This window comes from Acomys russatus, chromosome 14, assembly GCF_903995435.1.
Source record: "Acomys russatus chromosome 14, mAcoRus1.1, whole genome shotgun sequence".
Classification (NCBI taxonomy): Eukaryota; Metazoa; Chordata; class Mammalia; order Rodentia; family Muridae; genus Acomys; species Acomys russatus.
The window spans coordinates 151,703-175,797 of NC_067150.1; the positions used below are offsets into that span (position 1 = coordinate 151,703).

At 37.0% G+C, this 24,095-nt stretch overlaps 1 protein-coding gene across 1 annotated transcript in view; it reads left to right on the forward strand.

The window, feature by feature from the left end:
• The window catches only part of Cwf19l2 (CWF19 like cell cycle control factor 2), a 69,847-nt gene that overhangs the window by 19,879 nt on the left and 25,873 nt on the right, over positions 1-24,095 (forward strand). The window contains exons 9-11 of the mRNA XM_051155867.1: positions 15,126-15,216; positions 17,227-17,319; positions 22,487-22,603. Of these exons, the coding sequence (XP_051011824.1) occupies positions 15,126-15,216; positions 17,227-17,319; positions 22,487-22,603 (301 nt within the window). The remainder of the gene's footprint in view (positions 1-15,125; positions 15,217-17,226; positions 17,320-22,486; positions 22,604-24,095) is intronic.

Below are 24,095 nucleotides of genomic sequence, written 5' to 3' on the forward strand. Positions count from 1 at the left end.
TCTAAGCCCTGTATTTGCAGGTGTGAAAAATTGTAACTTCTTTGAAGCAGTTGTACCTCTTTATGATTTAAACAAATACACACACACACACACACATACACACACTTGCTAAACAGGAATTGAAATTTAACCAAATGTACACATTTTATCTGGCAAGTGGGTAGCCCATTAATTTTTTTAACCATATACATATATTTTTGAAAATTTTTGTTTCTTTAAGATAAATGTAGTTAACAGTACTTTTGTGTAGTTGATTTTTTCTTTCTCTTTATTTGCATCATGGGTAGCTTTCCTTTTCCATCTGTTCTTTCACTTAATTTCATTTCATCATCTTTATCATTTCTCCCTCATTCTTTTTGAGGCTGTGATTATCTTATAGGAAAACATGTAATAATGGCCCACATGAGTTAGAACTTTAAGCTTATTATTTTCAGAGATTTTATATATATATATATATTTTTTCTTTTGTTGTAAAAATATATTAGCTAAGTACTTTTAGGAGCTGGAAACCTACAACATTACTTAAAATAAACACTTCCATAATTTAGATTTCATAAATTTAATCAGAAACTAACTTATTTAATATACTGTTACAACCTCAGTATCGTCTTGTCATTTTGGAATTATAGCTCAAAAGGCAAAGAAAGGACACCAGCTCTTAAGTCTGAGTCAGATCTTTAGGTAGGAAGGAAAATGGGAGACTATGTGGTAAGGAGAGAGGAGTTAGAGATCACTGAGCACTGCCAGCAAGAAAAGGAAAATTGAATTTATACTACAATGTTAGTGGATTAAACTCTAATTATTTCCTTCTGAGATGTTCAGTATGTGTGTGTGTTAAAAATTTAATGATAAAATATGGTGTTCTTTATAGAAACTAATTAAAAGAAGACTGCAGGAATATGTCTGTCATCCAGGAAAATGAGACACTTCTTTCTTGCAGTGGCAAATATTATGATTGTGTTTCTTCGAAAATGTCTGCTCAGTGTTACAGATACTTAGAGAAGGTGGGGGAAATTTTTATCAATGTTTATCTCGAAAACTGTAGGCTTCAGGTTGACTTCAGTGTTCTTTTAGTACTATCACCTTTTTTTTGTTTGTTTGTTTGTTTGTTTTTCTGTTTAGCCCTGGCTGCCCTGGACTCATTTTGCAGACCAGGCTGACCTCAAACTCACCGAGGTCTGCCTGCCTCTGCCTCAAGAGTGTTAGGATTAGAGGCGTGCACCACTGCTCTCACCACGTCACTTTAGTACCCAACTTTAGTACCTTCTCTTGATTGAGTCTTTCAGCTTAGGTCTGAGACATGAAGGAAGAGGGAAGCTTTTCAGCAAAAGGCAGGGTGAAGTAAAGTACTAACTTGAATCCCATATAAGCATTAGGACAGGCCTTCTGCAACTTCACTGAGGACTTTTTTTGTTATAACAGAGTAACTAGATGGCAAGAGTCATTAGTCTAAAGTATGGTTCCATATATAATGTTAGAGATAGAAGTGATAGGCAGGAGATAGAAGCAGAAGTGCTGCTGTGGGGCTGTGTTCCTTTGGTCCGCTTGTTGTGAAAGCATGAGGATTTGAACTTGACTTTAGTACCCAATACTTGTATGTGTGTATGCAACCCCAGATCTGGGAAAATGGGCACAGGGTATCCCCAGAACTCAGCAGTTACCTAATCTTGACAAATTGGTGAGTTCTTTCAGTGAGAGTGGCCATGTCAAAATAAGGTGAAGTAAAATGTATATACCTCTCCCGTAATTCTCTGGCAAACTAAAGTCACTCTAAAAGTCCTTTCTTGTTTGGTTGGTTTTGGTTTTTGAGACAGGATTTTCCTGTGCAGCCTTGGCTGTCCTGGACTTACTCTATTGACCAGGCTGGCCTTGAACTCACATTGATCTACCTGCCTCTGTCTCTGCTGGGACTCAAGGTGTGCTCCACCATGCCCGGCTGTAAAAGTCCAGTTTTTAAAAAATGAAGCTATGAGTTTATTTTTAAACACACATGAATCAGAATTTGTTATGGCTGCTTTACAGCATTAAAGACAGGCTAGCGACCCTTCAGTCCCTTGGTTCTATGACAGCCAGGACTCTGCAGAGAGACCTTTTCTCTAAAATCACCAGGAGTGCTGATGATCTCCCATCTTTCAGAATACTGAATCAACCGAACTTCTTCAATCCATGTAAACAGGCAGAAAAAGCAGCTGTGAAATGCTCACAAAGAGGCAGGACAGGCTGCCTCCTGCAGGACACTCAAGGTTTAGGGCTGCTATGATTCATCCTGTCCTACAAGGAGATCATTGTCTCTGAGGGAGGGGCTAGACCAATGGTTGCAGATATAGATGCCCTGGGCTTCTTCCTGCACTCCTGGTTTATCAAGGCTGCTGCTTTTACTAGCCTGCATGGAAAGTTCCAGCACCTGGCTGACAAGTCTGTGAAGCTCCAGGTTCTTTTTGGTGATTAAGCCCTGAGTTCCTCCACGGCACTTATGCTTTGGCATCTGGAGAGCAGATGCCCAGCTCACTCCGGAGCTGTCGAACTGTCCTCGGGGTCTGCTATAGGACATCTAGGAGCTCCTAACTTACTTCCCTGCATGTGGACAGGCAGCTTGTGTTGCATGGTGGCCAGGGTTGTGCCCATTGTCCTGTCTTGCTCTGTGCAGTGCTCTACCACAGCCTGAAAAGGGCCCAGCGCCTCCATCTGGACATCGAGGGGCAGCCAGTTAGAGCTCCTGCAGCCTCTTCTCCTGGCACATAGCCACCAACTCCTCCTCAGCCTTCTGTAGCAGAGCCAGGTTGTTTTTCTTCACAGACAGCAAGAACAGCATCACACATGACTCCATCATGTCCATGATCTCCTGCAGCTCCTGTCTCTTCTTGTGAATGACTCTTTTTCAGAGGGGTGGTAAAGGATGTGGATACAGCTTTCTTTGACAGTTTCCTGGCTAGCTGGGGAGCTTTTGTGAACATGCTTTTGACTGATGGCTGAGAGAGTCTAGGTCGGGTGGAGTCTGCCTTTCTTCTCTCAAGTGGCTTCCCTCTTCTGGCTGATACAGAAACCTTAGTTTTCTTCTCTTGTTTCAGGTATTGAGACTTAAACACTCTTCCTCCTTGAACTCACCTTTTTTTTGTATTGGGGACACTGTGGGCACCAGTGGCCAGTCTCCGAGGCGTCGGCCATTTTACCTGCCATTTTAGGATGCGAGCCAATTGTGGTGGCTCATACCTTTAATCCCAGCACTGGGGAGGCAAAGACAGGCTCGGGTGAAGCAATATCTGAGAGTTTGAGGCCAGCCTGATCTACAGAGTGAGTTCTAGGACATCCAGGGATACAGAGAGGAATTCTGTCTTGAAAAACAAATAAACAACAACAACAAAAAAACAACAGCAAAAAAAAAAAAAAAAAAAAAAAGATAAGTATGTGACTAGAGATTTCGGGTAGCAGGGGAGAGGATAGAGGAAGTTTTTGTTATGCTCAGTTCAAAGTTTTGTTTTGTTTTTTTTTGTTGTTGTTGTTTCTTTTCTTTTGAGATAGGGTTTCTCTGTAGCCATGGTTGTCCAGGAACTCACTCTATAGACATTCAGAAATCCACCCACCTCTGCCTCCCGATTCCTGGTAGTGCTGGGAATAAAGGCATCCACCGCCACAGCCAGGCTCCAGTTCAGTGCTTTTTAATATATTATTCCCTAGAACATGGTGTCTCTCTTAGCCTGTGTCACAGCCCTGTATTGGTAGCTTCAGTAATACTGATGATGATGATGTAACACTTCAGTTGTCATCCAAATGATAACATCAATGTGTCCTTTCAATTTCTTAGGGCTCTGTTACTGTTTAGCTTATTTTTACCCCTGAATTTTGGTGAGCCTCTCAAATAATTTTTTTTTTTTTTCAAGAAATGATAGACTATATTCACCCATAGAGCCTTGGATACTGAAAGAATGAAAACAGACTATTTCACTCCTTCAACTTTGGGGAAAAAAAAAGTCTGGATTTGTGTGCTATGGAATGAGTTAATAATAGGGTAGGTTATGTTTGTGCAAGAGGTGTTTCTTGATGGTTTTTACGTGACTTTCATGAACTCTGCCATTCATCATATGTTTACTGGATGCTTTTATTTACTAGATAAGGTGGTATAAAAATAATTACGTTGTAGTATTTGTCTTTGAGAATTTACATAGGACAGGCACTCAAGTAGGTACCAATTACCAGTATGGTACTTTAATACCATAATATGAGTGTGAAATGTCGGTACTTTCAGTTGCAGTAGTTTTACACAGGAAGGAGTGATGAGGAAGTAGAAGGTAACATTATGGCCCCAGGGCCCAGGAAAGTTGTAAGGTCCCTCTGCAGAAAGCCTATTGGGCTGTAGGAAAGGCAGCCACTGCTGAGGGGACAACTGAAGCTAGGAGACAGTTTGCTATAGCTTATTGATTTCACATAGTGTTTTCCAGAGAGTGCAGCAGTAGTTCTCAAGAGAAGGCTGTATCTAATTCTAGTCTTTGTATCTCTGAATATTAAGAGTACTTAACATAGGTATGCATGGTGGTGCACGCCTTTAACACCAGCACTCAGGAGGCAGAGGCAGGCGGATCACTGTGAGTTTGAGGCCAGCCTCGTCTACAAAGCAAGTCCAGGACAGCAAAGGCTAACACAGAGAGACCCTGTCTCGAAAACTCAAAAGGGGGAAAAAAAAATAAAGGAAAAAAAAAAAAAAGGAGATGACTAAGCATATAATAGCCTCTCAGGAATTAGCTTAATATAGTTCAATGAAAGGACAATGGGAAGAAGTCTTAAAACCACTGCACCTTGCTAGTAGCATCACAAGTCATGCTTCAGTTGGACAGTATTTTATGAATATTAAGAAGGAAGCATCTCTATCATTCCTTAAGGACTGAATTTACATTTGAAAAGATTCTGAAAGTATGAAGGCTAGATTGGAAAATTTATAGATTGAAGGTGAATGCACTAGTCTGGACGCTGTGCTGAGAGAAGTCTTGTCCTAGAAGAGTGGGTATAGAAGAAAGGTAGTATTTTATTGAGTGCTTGAGGTGCAGTGATGGAGTTATTTCTTTACTTCATTGGAAGTGTACTGGCTGGTTTTGTGTCAACTTGACACAACCTAGAGTCATCAGAGAAAGGAGCTTCAGTTGAGGAAATGCCCCCATTTTCTCTGTAATGGAGTGTTCCCATTGTAAGGCATTTTTTCAATTAGTGATCAATGGGAGAGGGGCCAACCCATGGTTGGTGGTGTCATCCCTGGGCTGGTGGTCCTGGGTTCTATAAGAAAGTGGGCTGAGTAAGCCAACAGAAGCAAGCCAGTAAGCAGCACCCCCCTCCATGACTTCTGCATCAGCTCCTGCCTCCAGGATTCTGCCTTGTTTGATTTCCTATCCTTTCTTCAAAAATGAAGAGCAATATGAAAATGTAAGTCAAATACACCTTTTTCTCAACTTGCTTTTTGGTCATGGGGTTCTGCTATAGCAATAGAAATCCTAACTAAGACAGAAGGATTTGTTAGTGTATCTATACCTTGCTCTAGATTTTTTTTTTCTTAATCGTAGTCTGGTATAGGTTGACGTACAGTCTGACAAGGAAACTCCTTTTCTCAAAACACTAAGAAGGAATTTAATTCTCTTTCAACAAAGGAAGAAGGAAGTCAAATTATAAAGATGGGACTAGTGCATGAATAGCTAGCTTACAACTGAAACTCCGGATTGATTGGTGCCGCGGACCACCCCAGTCAGGTATCAGGTTCCCTGGGACAAGGGTCTTCAAAGACTTGGTGGGCAAGGATTCGGCGGTGACAAACAGACAAACACAGAGGCAATTTGAGTCTGAGTGTATTTTATAGGCAAGCAGTCTAGATTATTATACACATTTTGAAACAGGGAGTGTTTTGTGGTTACATTTTCCATGGAGTAGATTCAAGGAGGTCAGCGAAGCAATCAGGCATATAGAATACACAGTACAAAGTATATAGTAATAACATCATTGTTTCTAAGTCATTAACTTGGCACGGCAGATATTACATTCTCAGGTTGAGCCAGGGACCAGAGACAGTCTTCTGTAAAATTAACTTTTTGCTGTTAGTCAATGTCTGACACCTTTTTCCCATTGATGACTACCCATCTGTCCCCTCCCTCACACACTCCTGTATAGGGGAAAGGTGCATAAGGTGTAGTAGCCAATGTATAGGGTCCTCTGTATCTAGGAGGACAACAGAGACTGCTCTTCAATACATATGCCATGCCATATGGAATTTTGTAGGAATTAAAATTCTGCTTTTACTTTCGCTCTTGTCTGAGTTACTCTTCTTCAAATGGGTAAAGACCCTTCATTTAATTGAGGGAATTTTTCAACCACCTCCTTTTGCTATAGTTCATTGAAAAAGTTCTCCATTGTTTTATTATTCTTAAGAACTTTCAGGATGACTAATAATAAATTAGGCGCATTTGGAGGAGGTGTCTCATTCTGCAGTTTCTAGGCTGGCGCTTTGTCCAATTCTCCTCCTGCCACATCCCTGGTCACCTTGTTGTTGCCTTGACTATGAGTGAGAAGAATAACAGAACAAATAGGGAGGAATACCAGGAAGCAGGTTGCTCTCAACACTCCAATGGAAAGAGCACCATGGCCTTACTCTACTGGAGGTGGCGTAGCAGATTGGCTATTTTCATTTGTTCATTGTATTGATGAGCATGAGCCATTTTTTTCTTTCTTGACATTTGATATGGTAGTTAATCTCTTTCCTTAGAGGAAGCGGATGGCTTGAGGAATGGCTTCTGCTCTTCACGCTCATCCTTTCCAATTTAAGCTTGTTTACAAGACAGTTGACTTTTTCAATGATGATTTGTGTATAATTTTCCCTTATCTGGATTTTAGTAAGCTTCTTTTGGGCTAATTGGTAAAGATTTGGGAACCCTTCTTCTTCCCACAGCTCTTTATTTTATTATCTGGCTAGTTTTGAGATTGAATTAGACAAATTAGATATATTTCTTTGAATATGAGTAATGATATTAAGTATTTGGAAGAAGAAAACTAGACAAAGCAAAATGAAAGCAAGCAGTTTCTCATGGAGGGAACAGAGGCACATGAGAAGCAGACACAGGAGTAGGTCCATTTGCTGGGAACATAACTGATTGTCCTTACCAGGATGTTAACTGTGCTTGTCTGTTTTGCATTAGATTGTCCTTAGGAGCTTGTGAACTGTGGTTCTCTACTTTTCACTAAACATTCCTGCAAAAACATCACTAGTATTTGTAAGTTCTGCTTAAAGACAGGAACAGTACATTTTCAAAGCAGAAAATTTAACTGAATGGGAAGTAAAACAAATTGAGAAAATTGCATTGAGTAAGAAGTAAAAATTTATAGAAATAGAACTGAGTTGCTGGAAGTCACATAATTTACATTTATAAGAATGTTGTGTACCTCAGAATTTGAGAAATTTTTTCTGTAAAAAAAAAAAAAAATTACAACTAGTATTACAAACAATCAATGACCGAGGCAAATAAAAAGGCATCATGTTCTCCTGATCACATGAATGTAGTGACTCACTTTGTTTTAATTGCTTTTTAAAAATAGAGACTCAAAATAACTCCTTTCTTATGAATGCTTTGCTTCTGTTATTTATATTTATTAATTTAAGCGCTAGAATTTTACTCTTTGTGTTCACCTACCATAAGAAAAGATTAATTTCTATAGCAAAGGTTAGTGTAATGTCTTTTAAAACAAAAATCAAGTAATGTCTATTAAATTGTTGATTTTTTATGACAGAGAAGTTTGATATGTTTTGAAAATTCCATACATGGTTATTATTAGCATGTTCTCTCTTCCCTGCCCCCACCTCTCTCTTCTCTCTCTTTCTGTTTATGTTATTTTATTGGCTTATATTCCTTGTGCGAAATGATGGGCTTCACTGTAACATTTCCATAAATCTGGATCTACTCATGTTCACTAGATAGATCCTTTATACTTAGAATTGTGGTCCTTAAGGACTATGATTAGGTCCTGATGATATGTTTTGCTTTACTGTTTTCTTTTTTCTTTCTCCTTTTTGGGAAAATTTAAAAGCCTTATGAAGGACAATTAACACATGGTAAACTGCTATACATAACTTGTAAATTTTGTTATGTGTATCTTATGAAACATAATCTCTGCAAGCTTCCTGGTGAGCCTTTATAATTTCTCCCTCCTGCTACCACTGTCCATATCCCTAACTCTCCATTTCCAGACTCTTGCTTTCTTTCACCACAGACACATTTTATATAAGTAGGAAATATGAGTATTTTAGGGGTACTCTGACTTCTCTAGCTGAACATAATTATTTTTAGCTTTATTTACATTGTGCATATTAATAGCTCATTCCTTTTGATGGTTGAGTAAGATATCATTGGTTTGGAAACCACAGTTTGTTTCTTCATTCCCTGTTTGTGAACATTTAGATTGTTTCCTGTTTCTGTGCATTCCTGTGTATATACATAATTCCCAAGAGATGGATTATTGGATCATTTGGTACTTGTACTTTAAACATTAAGAAAATATGAGAGTGTTTCCTAGAATTGCAATGCCATTTTATGTTACTACCAACAGACTATGGAGCCACCTTGGCAGTGGGCAGCCTTTTTAACATGGTGGGTAGAGGTAGTCCAGAGCTACATTGTATCTCCTAATAACTACAGATGCTGAGCAACTCTCCAAGTGCATGTGTGCAGTCTGTGTGTTCTTTTAGTTAATGCTTAGACTATCTAGTAATGATTTCTTTTTCCTTTCTTTGATGATAATCCATACCTTTGTTTTCTTCACCTGTTTTATTGATCATATTAAAAAAGCAACTTTGATTTCATTTAATTTTTCTGTTTATTATTTTTGCTTATTTACTTTCTTTTTCTTTTTCTTTGCGGGGTCGGGGAGTGGCTTTTGTTGTTGTTGTTTGGTTTGTTTTTTCAAGATAGGGTTTCTCTGTGTAATAGTCCTGGCTGTCCTGGACTCACTTTGTAGACCAGGCTGACCTTGAACTCACAATGATTCGCCTGGCTCTCCTCCTGAGTACTATGACTAATCGCATGTGTCTCCATGCCTGACTTTTTTGTTTTATTTATACTTTTTAATCATTTCTTATATTCTGGTTACTTTTAATTGGTTTTCTGTTTTTCTGGGTTTTATAACTATAAGTTGTTATCTGTTGTTTCCAAATAAGTAATGAGTTCTATGCTTTCTCTAAGGATCCCCTAGCAGATCCCTACAAGCAAATTTAGTATGTTGAATTTACATTTTTACCAGTTCAGAATGCCTTCCAGTCTCCCTTTCTCTCTTGCTTGCCTCTGGTTACTTTATGTTGGTAGTTGAAGTTTTTTTATGCTGAAAATTGTTGCTATGCTTCTTTATGCTAGTACAAGTAGTTGGATGTCTTCCAGCAATACTTACTAATGATTTCGAATTTCATTTCATCAACCAGAAAACGATTTTTGGATGGTATGTTTTCTTGGGTTTCCTAAGAAAACCAGTTTTATGGCTCAGAATATAGTCTATTTTGGCAAACAGCTTTATTGTTCATGAAATAATGTGTCACCCATGGATATTGAGTGTTGTATTCTGTAAATCGTCAGCAGCTCACTTAGTTGTTCATCTTTTCATATTGTTGCTGATTTTTCTGTTTATCCTTTGGAGTGTTGACAAATACTAAAATGTATAGCTGTCATTGTGCATCAGTCTGTTGAAATACTATCAGTGTATGCTTTTTGAATCTCCCTTATTAGGTACATGCACATAGGGATTCCTGTGTACTTTGATAGCGCAGCCTATTTTTCTTATGAAATGACCCCTTTGTCCAGGGCTATATAGTATCATGTTATATAATAAATTGTGTCATATTAACATAGATACTCAACTTTCCTTTTACTAATATTGACATGGTATATCTTTCATCCTTTTTTACATACAACACATATCTTTATACTTAATTTCCCTGTCCTTTTTATACTGAGGTATTATGAAAAAATCAGTCTTTTAAATCAATTGTAATTATATGTCAAGACTTAGGTAACAAGCAAGGCAAAGGAATTCCAGGTTGAACTGAACCCATCGGTTGAATTACCTTGTTTATGGCCCTCGAATCTGTTATCATTTTTTTTATCTACCTGATTTTTTTTTTTTTAAACCTACAAATACAGGGGAATTTCAGAGACTGGAAGATTCTTTAATGTGTTGAGCCTCTAGCTGCTCTTTTACTAAACAGTGAAGTGCCTGTAACTTTTTTTTTTGTTGTTGTTAAGGGCCACTGCTCTTGTCATCATACAGGTCTGTTTGAAATCCATTTTAGGGGCAGGGCTGTTGGTATTTCAGCAGTGGCTCCTTTTATAAATTTGGATATTCTAAACCTGAGGAGTTTTGAGGTTGAACAGTGGGCATAGCTTGTGGTCATTCCTGATCACTTACATTAATCTTTTTTTCAGAACTATGTACCATTTCACCCCTAGTTTTAACATTGTTTATCTCTGTAATTGTAGGAATATTAATCTGAGTACCCTTTGTTGTAAAAGATCTCTTTTCCATAGATTAATGGTAATGTCAGCAACATAGAGTTTTAGCCTCCCTATTTGTCCTTTTGGTCTCACACACTCAAATCACCACACACTTTGTTTTATTTGAGATAATTTACAATTCCTATAATTTTTGTATAAACGTTTTGAAGTCGCCAATTTGGGTTCCAAGACTTTTGAGACTGCGGCTCCTGTGTCCACTAAGCCTTCTATTTTAACACCATTTATTTGTACCACTAATTTAGGTTTTTGATCATTAACTATTGTTTGTCAGAACAAACCTGTCCCTGTGTTTTTAAATGTACGAGTCTTTTTATTGAAGCGGCTTTGTCCTTAATGTAAGGAAACAGTAACAGTTGAGCAATTTTATCTCCGGTATTAATTTTTATCTCCTTTTTTACACATATCATAATTTTTATTTTTTTCTTAGAATCTCTATCTATAATACTGGATGTACAATAAAACCATGAGAAGTCAGCCCAATTTTTTCCAGAGCCATTTTTACTGTGTCTGAAGGCAAAGGATCGACAACACCAGTATTTAATTTGTAACATTTAACCAGTGGAGATAGGGTAAGAGACATATTTCAAGCCAGATCTAAGGCTGCACTGTCTTCAGTAGTATGTATTAGCTCACTAATACTCAGTTTCTGTTTTCCTGTGGGTCTGTCACTTTTGAACTGGCCAAGGGAATTTGGCTGGCATTGTTTATAGGGCCCCGAGCCGATTGTGCCCTCTTTCCGTTTCCCGCCAGCAAGATGTTATCTTGTACATCTCTTATCTTGACAATCTAGATCAATGTTTTTTGTTTTCCAGCGATTACAGTATCCTGGAAGTCTTGACACCTTGTTATCATTATGGCCAGAACCTCTTTGTTTTCTCTTACGAGTTATTTTTTGGGGGGTTATTGTGCTTTTTATCTCTACAGGTTTTTTGTACATGACCAATTTTACTACAGTAAAATACTACAGGTATTATGATATCTGGGTTCTCTGGCTATAGCTTGTCCTACAATATTGTTTTGATACTCCTGAGAGTTAATATTAACTGTCTCCTTTACTCAATCATCTAATGGAGCGCCTCTTTCCTTTAATGGTCTAAGTACCCTCTTACATTTAGTATTTATATTTTTATAAGCCATGATAAGCTTTAATGTCTGTTTAGTATTAGAATCTGGCAATACTCTATCTGTAGCGGATCCTAATTTTTGTAAAAACTTTGTGAAGGGTTTCCCAGATCCTTGGAATAGTTTAATAAATGATTTTTGTTATTCTCCACCCTTTTTAACCAAAGGTGCCTATTGTTTTTTTCTGCCTTCCAGTTTTTTGTTTTTTTTTTTTTTTTTTTTTTTTTTTTTTTTTTTTTTTGCATTTTTTTCATTTATTTAGTCAAGTCAGTAATTTTTTAAAAAAGGATAGAACTTATTGACTCTTTCTGATGTTTTTGGCTTTCCGGTCTCTCTATTTTCTGTCTTTCATCATTCTCATTTACCAAATATGCTATCTGTTTTCCCATCCCTTTATTTTTTCCTTATTCTTTCCAGTCAAATCTGTAATCTTTTTTAAAAGGATAGAATTTACTGACCCTTCCAGCTTTTCTATCTTATTAGCCTTTCTTTTAATCCTTCTAAGAATGAAATACAATAAAAGAACAACGAAAAAACAGAACATTCCCTTTAAGTATCAAACAGGAGTTTTGCAACAGTAGTTGCGATTTTGCTGATACCCTGAAACAGCATCTCTGTATCTTTGAATTTTGAATCTTTTTCATATCATTAGAAATTACGGAACCCATCGGGCCTCACGTTGGGTGCCACTTCTTGGCTCTGGGCCATTTTTGGAATTAAAATAGACTGTCTGAGGTTATAGGCAGGCATTCTGGGGGACTTGAATCCAGTGAGAGGAAAGATGTGTGTAGTAAACCAGAAATCTAAGACCAGTGGAACCCATGGGTAGGGTTAGTGAAGAGGCCCAGGATGTTTTCAGTTCCCAGTTAATCAGAGAGGTCCAGCAAACTAACTAGAGGGAAGCGTTTATGCAGAGTAAAGGGAAAAAAAAACCTTACCAATTAGCAGGTGTGTGAGGAGGACGGAATTGGGATTCAGGAGTGGATCTGTAAGCAGGCGAGCAAAGATTCTACTGGTTTTTATTCGGTAATCTGGTAAGGATCACCACTTATTACCACCACAAGGGCCTCCCCGATGTTGGGCACTAAATGTAAAAAGTGTGCGGCGGCGGTTAGAGGTGAACGGCGGAGCTGTACAGAAGGATGGAATCACACCACGCAACAGTTCCACTTAAGGGTTTAATACAGATACAGAAACTGTCTCTGGAGACACACGTGGAGAGAAAGAGAGAGATAAAGAGATAGATAAAGAAGTAGTGAAAGGTAGAGAGGTAGAAAGAGAAGTAGAGAGATAGAGAGCTAAAGAGGTAGTGAAAGGTAGAAAGGTAGAAAGGTAGAGAGGTAAAGAGGTAAAAGTGTAGAGAGTTAGAGAGCACCATGTGGAGTGTCTGTTTTTTATATGGCCCTGCGCACGGCCACGCCCCCATTTCAGGTAAGCAGTGACATCACAGGTAGGCGGACTGAAGCAGAATCCTAACACTTAACAATTAGACTTTATTATACAATCCAACTATCCTATACAAAAGGGGGAAAGGGTTAAAGGGAAACAAGAATAAACCTTCTGGTATCTGTTCCATGGGAGGGATCCTCAGGTGTCTCTGGCCTACATGCTGGTCCGGCCTGTAAGCTGGTCGTCTCCCCAATCCACAGGCCTGCAGCCTTTCGTCTCTCCACCTGAGTCAGTCTACGCCCCCCCCCCCCCCCCCCCCCCCCCCCCCCCCCCCCCCCGCCGGTGCAGTGGCTGATCCTGTCTGGCTCCCTCTTCCGGAGTCCCCAACCCTTTCTTGAATTCCAGAGCCAGGATGGCTCCATTAAATCTATCACAATGTCAGTCTCAGTGGAGTATCCGTGATCTTCACCTGGATAAAGCTTACAGTCCTTCTCACACTGGTGGCACTCAAAGGATGAATAGGCAAGCTACCAAATTGAAGCTTGATAACTTGTGACCATAAAGTGGGGGAGGAGATCCCCCTCGGTCATGGACTTAAGGGAGGAGAATAGGGTGGGGGTGGGAGGGAGGGAGGGAGGAACGGGAGGATACAAGCGATGGGATAACAATTGAGTTATAATCTGAATAAATTAATAACTTATTTCTTTATGGAATACTTTTATACTAGTAACTGGATATGCTTGTTTATTATATCTGTCAGTTCTGATGGTTTTTTATAAGAATTTTCTATGATTTTTTTCTATTTGCTTGTATATCTGATAATATTTAGATACTAAGTATTATATTTACTTGTTGAATACTTTATTTCCTTTTATTGTTTATTGACATTGATTCATTGTATGAATTGATCAGTTCTATAAGAACATTTTCATTCAAATGTGTCATGTATTTAACTATTTTTGCATTTTGTTTTAGGATATTAATGGAAACCATTGCTACTTAATTTTAACATTTTTTATTTGGGCTCTGAGCAACATTTTAGTGTACAACATATTATTTCCTTAGCGTTCTACCCAATATTTTCATACTTATGCAACTTTGCTTTGTGGCTAATGGAACCAGACATTATTACCAGAATTCCTCAGAACATTCTTTAACCATCTTGGAGAGTTGTTTCCCTGACTATAGGTATTTCCTTGATACATATATTTACTCCATGGCATTCCTGAGGGATTCTCTCATCATATGCCTTCTCTTCTTTGGCATGCTGTACCATGAATGGGGACTACTTTGGACTTGTGGATCTGTTCCTACCCTTGTTCAGGACTCCTGGCTCTTGCTAAGTTCACCTTGTTTTTATAGCCTTGACTCTTAAGGTAGTTCAACTGTGTTATTAGATCTTGGCTGAAATTTTCTGTTATGTGAAGCTTCTCCTGAGTTTGGCACATGATCTCAATTTTAAATAACTTTTGTTTCTAATTAATTTGGGGCCAACTTTACAAAAGAACTCATGGTTATTGTTTTTACTTGTTGAATGTAATTAACTACACTCAAGATTACAGTTCTGAAAAGATCAATAACTTGTCATATGGATTACAGCATTTCTTAAGGTACAGAAAATTGTGGTCTGATATTAGTGATTTTGTTTGTTTCCTTTTTAGAATGAGTATAAATCTTGTTTATTTATTTGTTTCTCAGACAGGGTCTCTTGATGTAGTCCAAAATACCACGTAGTTCAAGATGGCATCTTAACTCATGACAGCTTCTAACTTTGGCCTCCTGAGTGTTGGGATTGTAGGTGTACATGAATATACTCGCTGATTATTTAAAAAAATGAATATTAATTAGTTTGTATATTATTTATCTTACAGTTACTGGACTGTTTTCAGTTATTACTACAACTGTAATAGGTCGTACTTGGCATTGGAACAGAATCTTGAAGTGTAATTCACCCTAGAATGCTGAGCTTAAGTTTTACGTGTTAGAATTGTGACCTACTATTAGTGTTGAATGCTTTGCTGAGGTCAGTTAAGACAGTGCATGATGTTGATTTATGACATATGTTCTTCCCCTACCCTGTTTCATCTGCAGTCCAGAGGCGGAGTCCACCTATTTCTTGAGTGTTGATGAAAAGAACAAGTTGGGGGCCAAGATAATTAAGGCAGAGATGATGGGCAATATGGTAAGACCTCTGTGTGCTATTCATTTGGAGAAGAATGAAAATTTTAATTTTCACAGATATAGTTTTAGAACTTTCAGTCACTTAGATGTGGAATGCTTTGAAGATAATTACTGCTTCTTAATTTCTTAAAGCAAATCTTGAGACTTTCTAGAAACATTATTCTTATGGTTTCTCTACTGGAGAAATATATTATCTCCCCTTTATTAGACTTATGAAATTTATGAAAAAATTTGTTATTTTATTTTTAAGTACTTTACTTTTGGATTCCTAATATCTGGAAAATAGTTAAAAGACCTAAAGATGTTTTTGTTTCATTTCCATTTTAACTTATTAAATTTGCTTATTAATTTCTCATTTTAAAGTTGTAATTTTCTTTAAAATTTTTTATATTTTACATATTTTATATGTGTCTGTGTCTGTGTGTGTGAGTATGTTCATGTATATTGGGTTACCCATGGAGGCCAGAAAAATGTGTTGCATCCCCTAGAGCTGTGGAGTTATAGGTATGCACCTGAAGTATGTGCTGGGAATTGAACTATCGTCCTCTGTAAGAGCAGCAAATGCTCTTAACCACTGAGTTATCTGCAGCCCAACCTAAGCACATGGGGCCAGTGGGATGGCTTAGTTAAAGGTGTTATAACCAAGGCCGATGACCTGAATTTGCTATATGAAACCCACATGGTAGAAGGAAAGAACTTACTGCTTCAGGTTTCTTTGGACGTCCACACACATGCTGTGATGCATCCCAACAATAAGTTTAAAATGTCTTAAAAAGAACCTAAATGATGTTTATGAGTTAAGACCAATTTGCCTAAAATTAAATACAAATAGGGATAATTTGTTAGGAACTATTCACTCATCCATTTATTCATTCACTATATGCCCATTATACTAATTTTTGTTAACTTTGATATGGCAGAATTGCAAAGCCTGAAATCCTTCTACTTTCTAGTATAGCAAATCTATTTACTATCATATGCATGGGCTTGTTTTAAATTTAAATATAAATGCTCCTTAAATTTTTTGTTCTGGTGTACTACCAAAACAGCTTAATAATACAAACAGCAGTTAAGGAAGATTAGTTTGTTTCTTTTTTTTTTCTCTTTATTTTGTTGTAGACTCTATATATGCCTGTTTTTTTCTTTGAACATGGTTTTGCTAACCAATGAAATTCAACTCAGCCTAAACGTTAGTAAAAGAGATAAGGTTACTATCAAATAATTCTAATAGAAAAAAGTATAGTTTAATATTTGAAAGCACAGAAGCAGCAATGATGGAGTGATAACCTAGTAGGTTAACTTACTTTTGTTTGTTTGTTTGTTTTTGTTTTTTCAAGACAGGGTTTCTATGTGTAGTCTTGGCTGTCCTGGACTCACTTTGTAGACCAGGCTGGCTGGCTTCAAACTCAGTGATCCGCCTTCCTGTGCTACCCAAGTGCTGGAACTAAAGGTGTGTGCCACCACACCAGTGTTAACTTACATTTTTAAAAGGGTGTCCTGTTTTTATGGAAGCATGGCATAATTAAAGAAATAGATTAGCATACTACTTTCTGTCAAATAAATCTATCATTTTGTGGTTGATTGCGTGTTTTATATAAATTTATAAAGTTCTGAGAATAGTGTAGTATATTCAAAGTTTTTATGTAAGTCTCTCATCAGAAATGAAGAAAACAAAATTTTTTGTCTTGTAATTACTTTTAGTATGGGAAGTTTGTAATACCTAAGAAATTGCAAAAGTGTGATTCTTGATGCTATGCATTTCTTCCGTTTTCCAGCCTCTTTTAAAATATACTTCCTTGAAGTATATGACCTCAAAGCAATAAACAAATGCTCTTAGTATTCTAGCAATTTGTAACTGAGGTATGCTCATTAAAATTTAGCGTAATTGGTTATTGAAGTTGGCTGTTGTCTGCAGGGCTTGTTGTTAAGCTGTTTTCTATTATATAACTTTGAAATATTCTGTAATGAAAAATTCAACCTCAGAGCTAACTGTCTTATTTTCCTTTTTAAGGAATTAGCTGAACAACTTAAAGCCCAACTTAAAGAGGCAAATAAATTTAAAGAAACCACTACACAGATATCAGGAAAAAGATCAAGAGTAGAGGTAAGTAATAAAAGTATGTGTATGCACTGCACCAGTGGAATTGTAACACAGATGGCTGTGTATAAATTTCACTAGCATTCCCTGATGCAAGCCTCATCCTAGGGCCAAGGAAATCTGCTTTTATTCTAAATTCTAAATTCTCTAGCTTAGTTTCTTTAAATTCTTTTCCTACAGACGAGTAAGAGAGTTGAATTAGGTATTCATTTCATATAGAACAAATTATTTTGTCTAAGGTTTGTTCATTTACTTAGCATTGCATGAAACAAAAACACCTGCCTAGAACTTTCATTTGAGTACAGATGAAGGGATAATAAAGTCTAAATGATGATATCAAAAGGTTATACATTCTATGCCAGAAAGAGTGAGAAAGAAAGTTTTAGATACTTGTTGGGTGACTAGAAATGAACTGCTAGATTTGGAGGTACCTTTTTTTGTCTGGCAAATACTTAATCTTTTCTTACTATAAAATTGATATACTTTTATGGTAGAATAATATTTGCTTTTCCTCAACTATTTTTAGAAACCAGTAGACATTGTTCATCCCTCGCTATATCACCAAGTTGACTTAATAAAAAATATTTTCTTTCTTAAAATATTCTTTCTTAAAAATTCACAATTTTTTTGCCACCCATATAAGCCTATTTTATAGGTACTGAATGCACAAGACTAAAGCACTTTGAGATTTGTTTATAAGAATATTCACATAAAATGTTTATAATTTAACATTCTATTTCAATATTTGCAAAACTGAAAGCTGTACAGATTGAACTGTGATTGTTGGGAAAAATTTAACACTCTGGAACACTTTGCATTCTTAGGAAATGAAAAGCTTTTATAAATGCTTTCTATTTCTAGCAGGAAGTATGTTTGTTTTATTTGGAGAAAAATTAGTAAATTACATGGATGTTAATATTGGTTTGCCTATTTTCCTTTTTAGTTTTTTGAGATGAGGTCTTTCTATCATATAGCTCTAGTTATCCTGGCACCCACTATGGAGAGCAGGCTGGCTTTGAACTCACAGAGATCCACCTGCCTCTACCTCCTAAGCACTGGTATTAAAAGCTTGTACTACTATGTCAGGCTTTTTTGTGTTTTCTCTGTAGAATGGATCTCGTTGTTGTAGGTGCATAAAGTGAGTTGGCTTTAGGACTTCTTTACTTGCAGTATTATGGAAATGAAAGAGGAAAAAGTGGGAAATAGTCACCCAAGGAGAGGAAGTCAGTTAGTTTTGAGAGCATATCAATCGGTTTGAGACCCTCATCTGTTAATTCCACTTGTCAAGCATTTATTGAGGAATCTTTGCTGTTTGACAATGTCCCAGGTCTTATATACACTTAAAGTATTTACCTTTGTCTTGGCCTTGAAAAGGTGGCTGAGACAGAAAGTCACAAATAGTCTAATAGTAACTATTTTGGAAATTTGTGATATAGCAATGTGAATGTTCTTAAAATTACTTGGGAATTGACTGTTGGCTGTAGTTACATTCTTGGTTTCCTTTTAAAATAAGAAGGTAACTTTTCCTATGCAATGGAAGTAAGATATATAGTAAATTTACCAGAATTATGAAGAACTAGAAAAGAAGTACAGGGTCAAAAGTTGAAAGTCTTGCAAATTCTTGGCCTTTCCATTATTTAGTACAGCGCTTCTAGCCTTCCATGCAGGATTACGGTTGTTTATAGATGTATAAAATGTGTGCATGTCTGTGTGTCTGTTGTGTTCATCTTGTATTGATAGTGTCATAAAATGTGATTCACATTATTTATGGGATATTAAATAAAGATTATAGGAAGTAAGTCTGTAAAAATTGCTAGGTGGTTAATTACTATAGATTTGCTCCCCAGCAGTCACATGTCAATTCACAAACATTTGTAAGTCTAGTTCCATGGAGTCTGGCATCCTCTTCTTGCCTCCTCAGGTGATGTTTGATTTGTTATTTGACTTTAGAGGGCTTCTTTACCCAAGCTGATTCCCAAATTAAGTGAAAACAGAAACCTTTTGGTTTTATAAAAGCTTTTAGGCACCATAACTGGGCAGGTATCAACCTTCTAAGCTGTTTTGCTATTTCCCAGCTATGTACCCCATGTTACTTGCCGTAATTGTTTCTGCCAGGGCTGCTTCTGTTCCAGTAGGCCAGCCCTCAAGGCCATGTGCTCACGGACCATACTGCTCCATGCTCCATGGTGCCTTCCTTCTCTCCAGCTGCCTCTTCTCCTGCTACATCTTCTGTTTCCTCTCTCCACTCTTCCTAGACTTGTGGTCCCTGTGAGACTCCAAGCCCAGGAACATAAGCCTTGCTTACTTTTCTTCTGTCTGGTCACAGGATTCAGTAACTTGATTAGGCAATTAACTTTGAATTAGGTAGAGCAAAGTTTACACAACAAAGACAGCTGTATATGAGGATGTACTTATTGTGGGCAATAAATCTTGGGAGCCTCAGGGACCAGTGTAGGTTTTGTCATTTACAAATCTACCTTATTTGGGGTTGTTTAATGCCTATACTTCCCTTCCAATCCACCTACCCTACACAGGAGAAGGAGAAGTAGATCTTTTTATACTCAGTTCCTTGGAGGGATTCCATTCATATTTCACAACTGAGCATCACTCTGGTCTATGATATGTAGTCTCTAGGTTAAGTAAAGACTAGCACAATTAAGTTTACATTTAATAGTAGAGTTTGAAGCAGTATTAGTGCCAGTGAGGTTAGATTTCTGGGAAATGAATAAATGCTTGGAATCACCAGCATATGACAGAAAGCTCTAAGGCATAGCAGAAAATGAATCTGGCTTTCTTTATATTAATAATTCTTATGGGAGTAGTTTTCACATGAAGCTATAATCTTTATGTCAGGGACTTTATTTCTTAGAGGTGTAGGAACTGAAAATGTTTGCTTATACAGCTACTTTAATATTTGCTAAGTGACTAAGTTAAAGAAAAAAGGCATAAAAATGTCAAGAGCTTGAGAGATGGCTCAGCCAGTAAAGTACTTGAAGTGGATTCTGGGTACTTGAGGTAGATTCTCCCAGAATCCATGTATTAAAACCTGATAATCTCAGGGCTGGTACAATAGAGACAGGCCATTTCCTGGGCCTTATTACGTAGCCAGACTAACCTACCTAGCACATTTTGAGTCAGTAATTTCAAGGAATCACATGCAAGGTCATCTTCTGGCCTCCATATGCATACGTATACATATACACCACACCAGTGTGCACATACACACGAAACTAAAAAGAACTCAGACCAGAGAATGCTACAAACATAATAAAATACTTTCAAATCAAGGAATATGGTCATACAGCTAATAATTATTGGCTTTAGTTATTTGAAAGTCTTTAGTATTAGACAGCAGCTTTCATAGTATGATGAAGTTAGAAGTCATATTATTATATTTTCCTATCTTTATATTTTCTTTCTTTTTTTGTTTTGTTTTGTTTTTGTTTTTGTTTTTTTGTTTTTTTTGGTTGTGTGTTTGTTTTTTGAGACAGGATTTCTCTGTGCACCCTTAGCAACCCTGGATTTGCTTCATAGATGCGGCTGGCCTGAAACTCACAAAGATCTACCTGCCTCTGCCTCCTGAGCACTGGGATTACAAGTGTCTTTTTCTAGCAAAGGAACAAATAAAAAGGTTTAAAATATAACATCTCACAACATAATTAAGGGAGAAAAATAGTGACAGTCTCTAATCTCCACTAAATACTTGGAAAAGTAAATTCCTATAAGAACAGTAATAAAGCCAGGCATGGTAGTGCATGCCTTTAATCCTAGCACTTGGGAGGCAGAGGCAGGTGGATTGCTGTGAGTTTGAGGGTCAGCCTGGTCTACAAAGGGAATCCAGGACAGCCAAGGCTATTACACACAGAAACCCAATCTCGGAAAGAAAAAAAAAAAAAAAAAAAAAGTAGTAAGGATGTATTTTACTTCTTCATAAGAGCTGTTAAATATAAATAGATTTGATTCTTATGTTTTATTCAATTTTGAGAAGAAAATTGAAATGTGAATAGCTGTTAGCTTTGTTTGCAATTGATGTTTAATGAATATATCACCTAATGCTTTTATTGATTATTACAATCCACTTGCATCATAGAAAATTTTTATTTTATGTTATTCCAGAAATATTTTTGGCTATAATTTTTAGTAACAATAATATCTTTAAACTATATCAAATATAATAACTCTGAAGAGCCAGATACAGGAAATGTATTTGAAAAGTGTTAACACAAAGAAAACACTGATCATTACAGTAGATACTTTGAAAAGTCAGCTTTGTCAATTGGTTGCCTTGTTACAGTCAACTCCAAGTTATAAGTTTATAAAACACTCACTAAATATACTATCCACTGTATCAGAGATGGGGATTCTCAGACAAGTCCTAGTAGACTATTGGTACCTTAACTTCATTTTTTTCCCCTTAAGATGATATTTTATTGATTATTTTGGAATTTCACGTAATGTACCCAGATCACACTCACTTCCCAATCCTCCCAGGTCCCTGTACCCTCCACCCACCCTTGTGTCCTCCACTCTTGTGCCCTCCACCCTTGTGCCCTCTCAGGAAAATAAAGAACAACAAGAGAGGGAGAGACGGAGGGAGAAAGGGAAGGGGAGAGAGAGAGAGAAAGAGAGAGAGAGAGAGAACACGCAAATGAACGAAACAACACCAACTCTAACTTATGTTGCCCATACACTCATTTGAATATAGTCAAACTACCAGTGTCCTGGGGACAGTCTCTTAAACAGAACTGAGTCCTTCCTCAATCCCAACCCTCAGCCCCTCAGCAGTGAGTCCAGGGCCACTTGAATGGTTCATAATACCATAGTTCAGAATCTTTTTAAAAAGTAAATAAGAGGATTGGATATAGCTCATTGGTGGGATGCTTACTTAGTATTATACATGAGATCTTAGATTCAACACCCAGTATGCCCAGTTAAAACCAGTACCAGAACTATTTGAAGGTTGTCTCAGTAGTTATTAAAATACTAAAATGAATTTTGATTCTCTCCTCATCTTGTCATGCTCACTTTATAATACGTGATTAAAAATCCAAGAGACTAGAAATGGCCTATACTTCTGTATTTAAACTAGAATCTTTTCTGTGATTTGCTGTGGTTAAGTGTAGCAACTTAACATTCTTTTAGAATTTCAAATATTAACTAATCCTTTCTATAGCATGAAGATGAACAAGAAGTGATCCTTATTAGAACGGATGAGTCTGGAAGAATGTGGCCTGTGAACACCCCCAGAGAGACTCTGGATATGAAAGCAAAAAGACGGAATAGACAAAGGGTATGTTTAGTATATGCTAATTCACAATTCTCTTTTTCATCCTTTGAGTTCCTTTTATATTAGACTAGAAAATTTTTGAAATAAAATATTGGAAAATAGCAAACTATCACTTTTATTCTCAGTTGTATCTTTTTACCTTTTACAAATGGCAAACAATTCAACTGTGTCTTTTCCAGTGTCTCAACATAGAAGGCTTACCACATATTAATTTTAGTGTACATTTTTTGATGTTGTATTCCATTTCTTTTGCATGTTTACCATGTTGCACATAGAAAATCTTGACCTCCTAGCTCTGTTATCTTTATAGACACCTAATTTGAGGTCTGGAAACGTGATGTTCATACACAGTACTGTCTTAATTATGTAGGTGCTGTGAGCTTTTAAGCACCTCATTTTCTTTTCTATCTTTTAGCTCTGGGAATTAGTTTCCACCACTACCTTGAGTATTTGGAAAGGAGGTGAAAACAACACATTCACTTCCTCTGAGTTAAGTTTTGTTTTAAACTTGAAGATCATTTAGATGATAACTAAATATACAAATAATTTTATATCCAATATTGATTGCCTGTTGAGTATCTATCCTGCTATAGTTATTAATTCATTCTTTCAGTATAAGAAATGAGTTGGACTTAATGTAATGCAAAGCCTGGCAAAGCTGGAGAGATGTGGAGAAAAATAAAACTTTGGACATATAAAATGGCAGAACTGACTAGGAATCCATAAGCAGAGATGCCAGTTTGATTTGCATATTACTGAACAATATGAATAAATGTTTAAAGTCAGAGATGTAGAGCTAGGATTTGCATTTTGAGCATAGGCCGGATATTAAGTATGTAGAGCCAAGGAAATTATAGCAAATAAGTTTTAGGTTAGCAAAAATTAATAGCAATGTTAGAATAGACTATGATAGCAAATTAGTGCTTAGGAGTGAGTATTTTATCTGTCAAACAACATGTTAGATTGGTGGGCTGGCCAACAGAAATGAATTCTTATAGTGTTTGAAGCTGAAACATCCAAATGAAGGCACTGGTAGGTTTTAATATCTGGGTTCACAGTGATGCTTTCTCAATTTTTTCTCACACAATAAAGAGCAGGCACAGAAAAGGTGCTATCATGTCTTGATAGGATACTAATCATGGCTCCACCTTATGGCCCGATTACCTCTCCAAAGTCCTGATTTCTGGTGTCATTTTATTGGGAATGTGGCACCATGTGAGTTGATGGAGGAATACAAACATTAGGCACATAGAAGTGAGTTTTTACCTCTGATTTTTTATATACTTATTTCTGGCTTGAATACTGGCAGTCTTTCTTCCACAATAATAAGGAGTTTTAACTATAAGAAAAGAGGAGAGAGGGGAATGGACAGTTGTAATCTTTCACCAAACCTGGCAATCACTTGTGTGATCCTTCCTCCTGGGAAGGAAGACTGGAAAGGGGAAGAGTACAAAGTGTAATGCTGATGGACTTTCTTTCACATGGAAGCAACAAT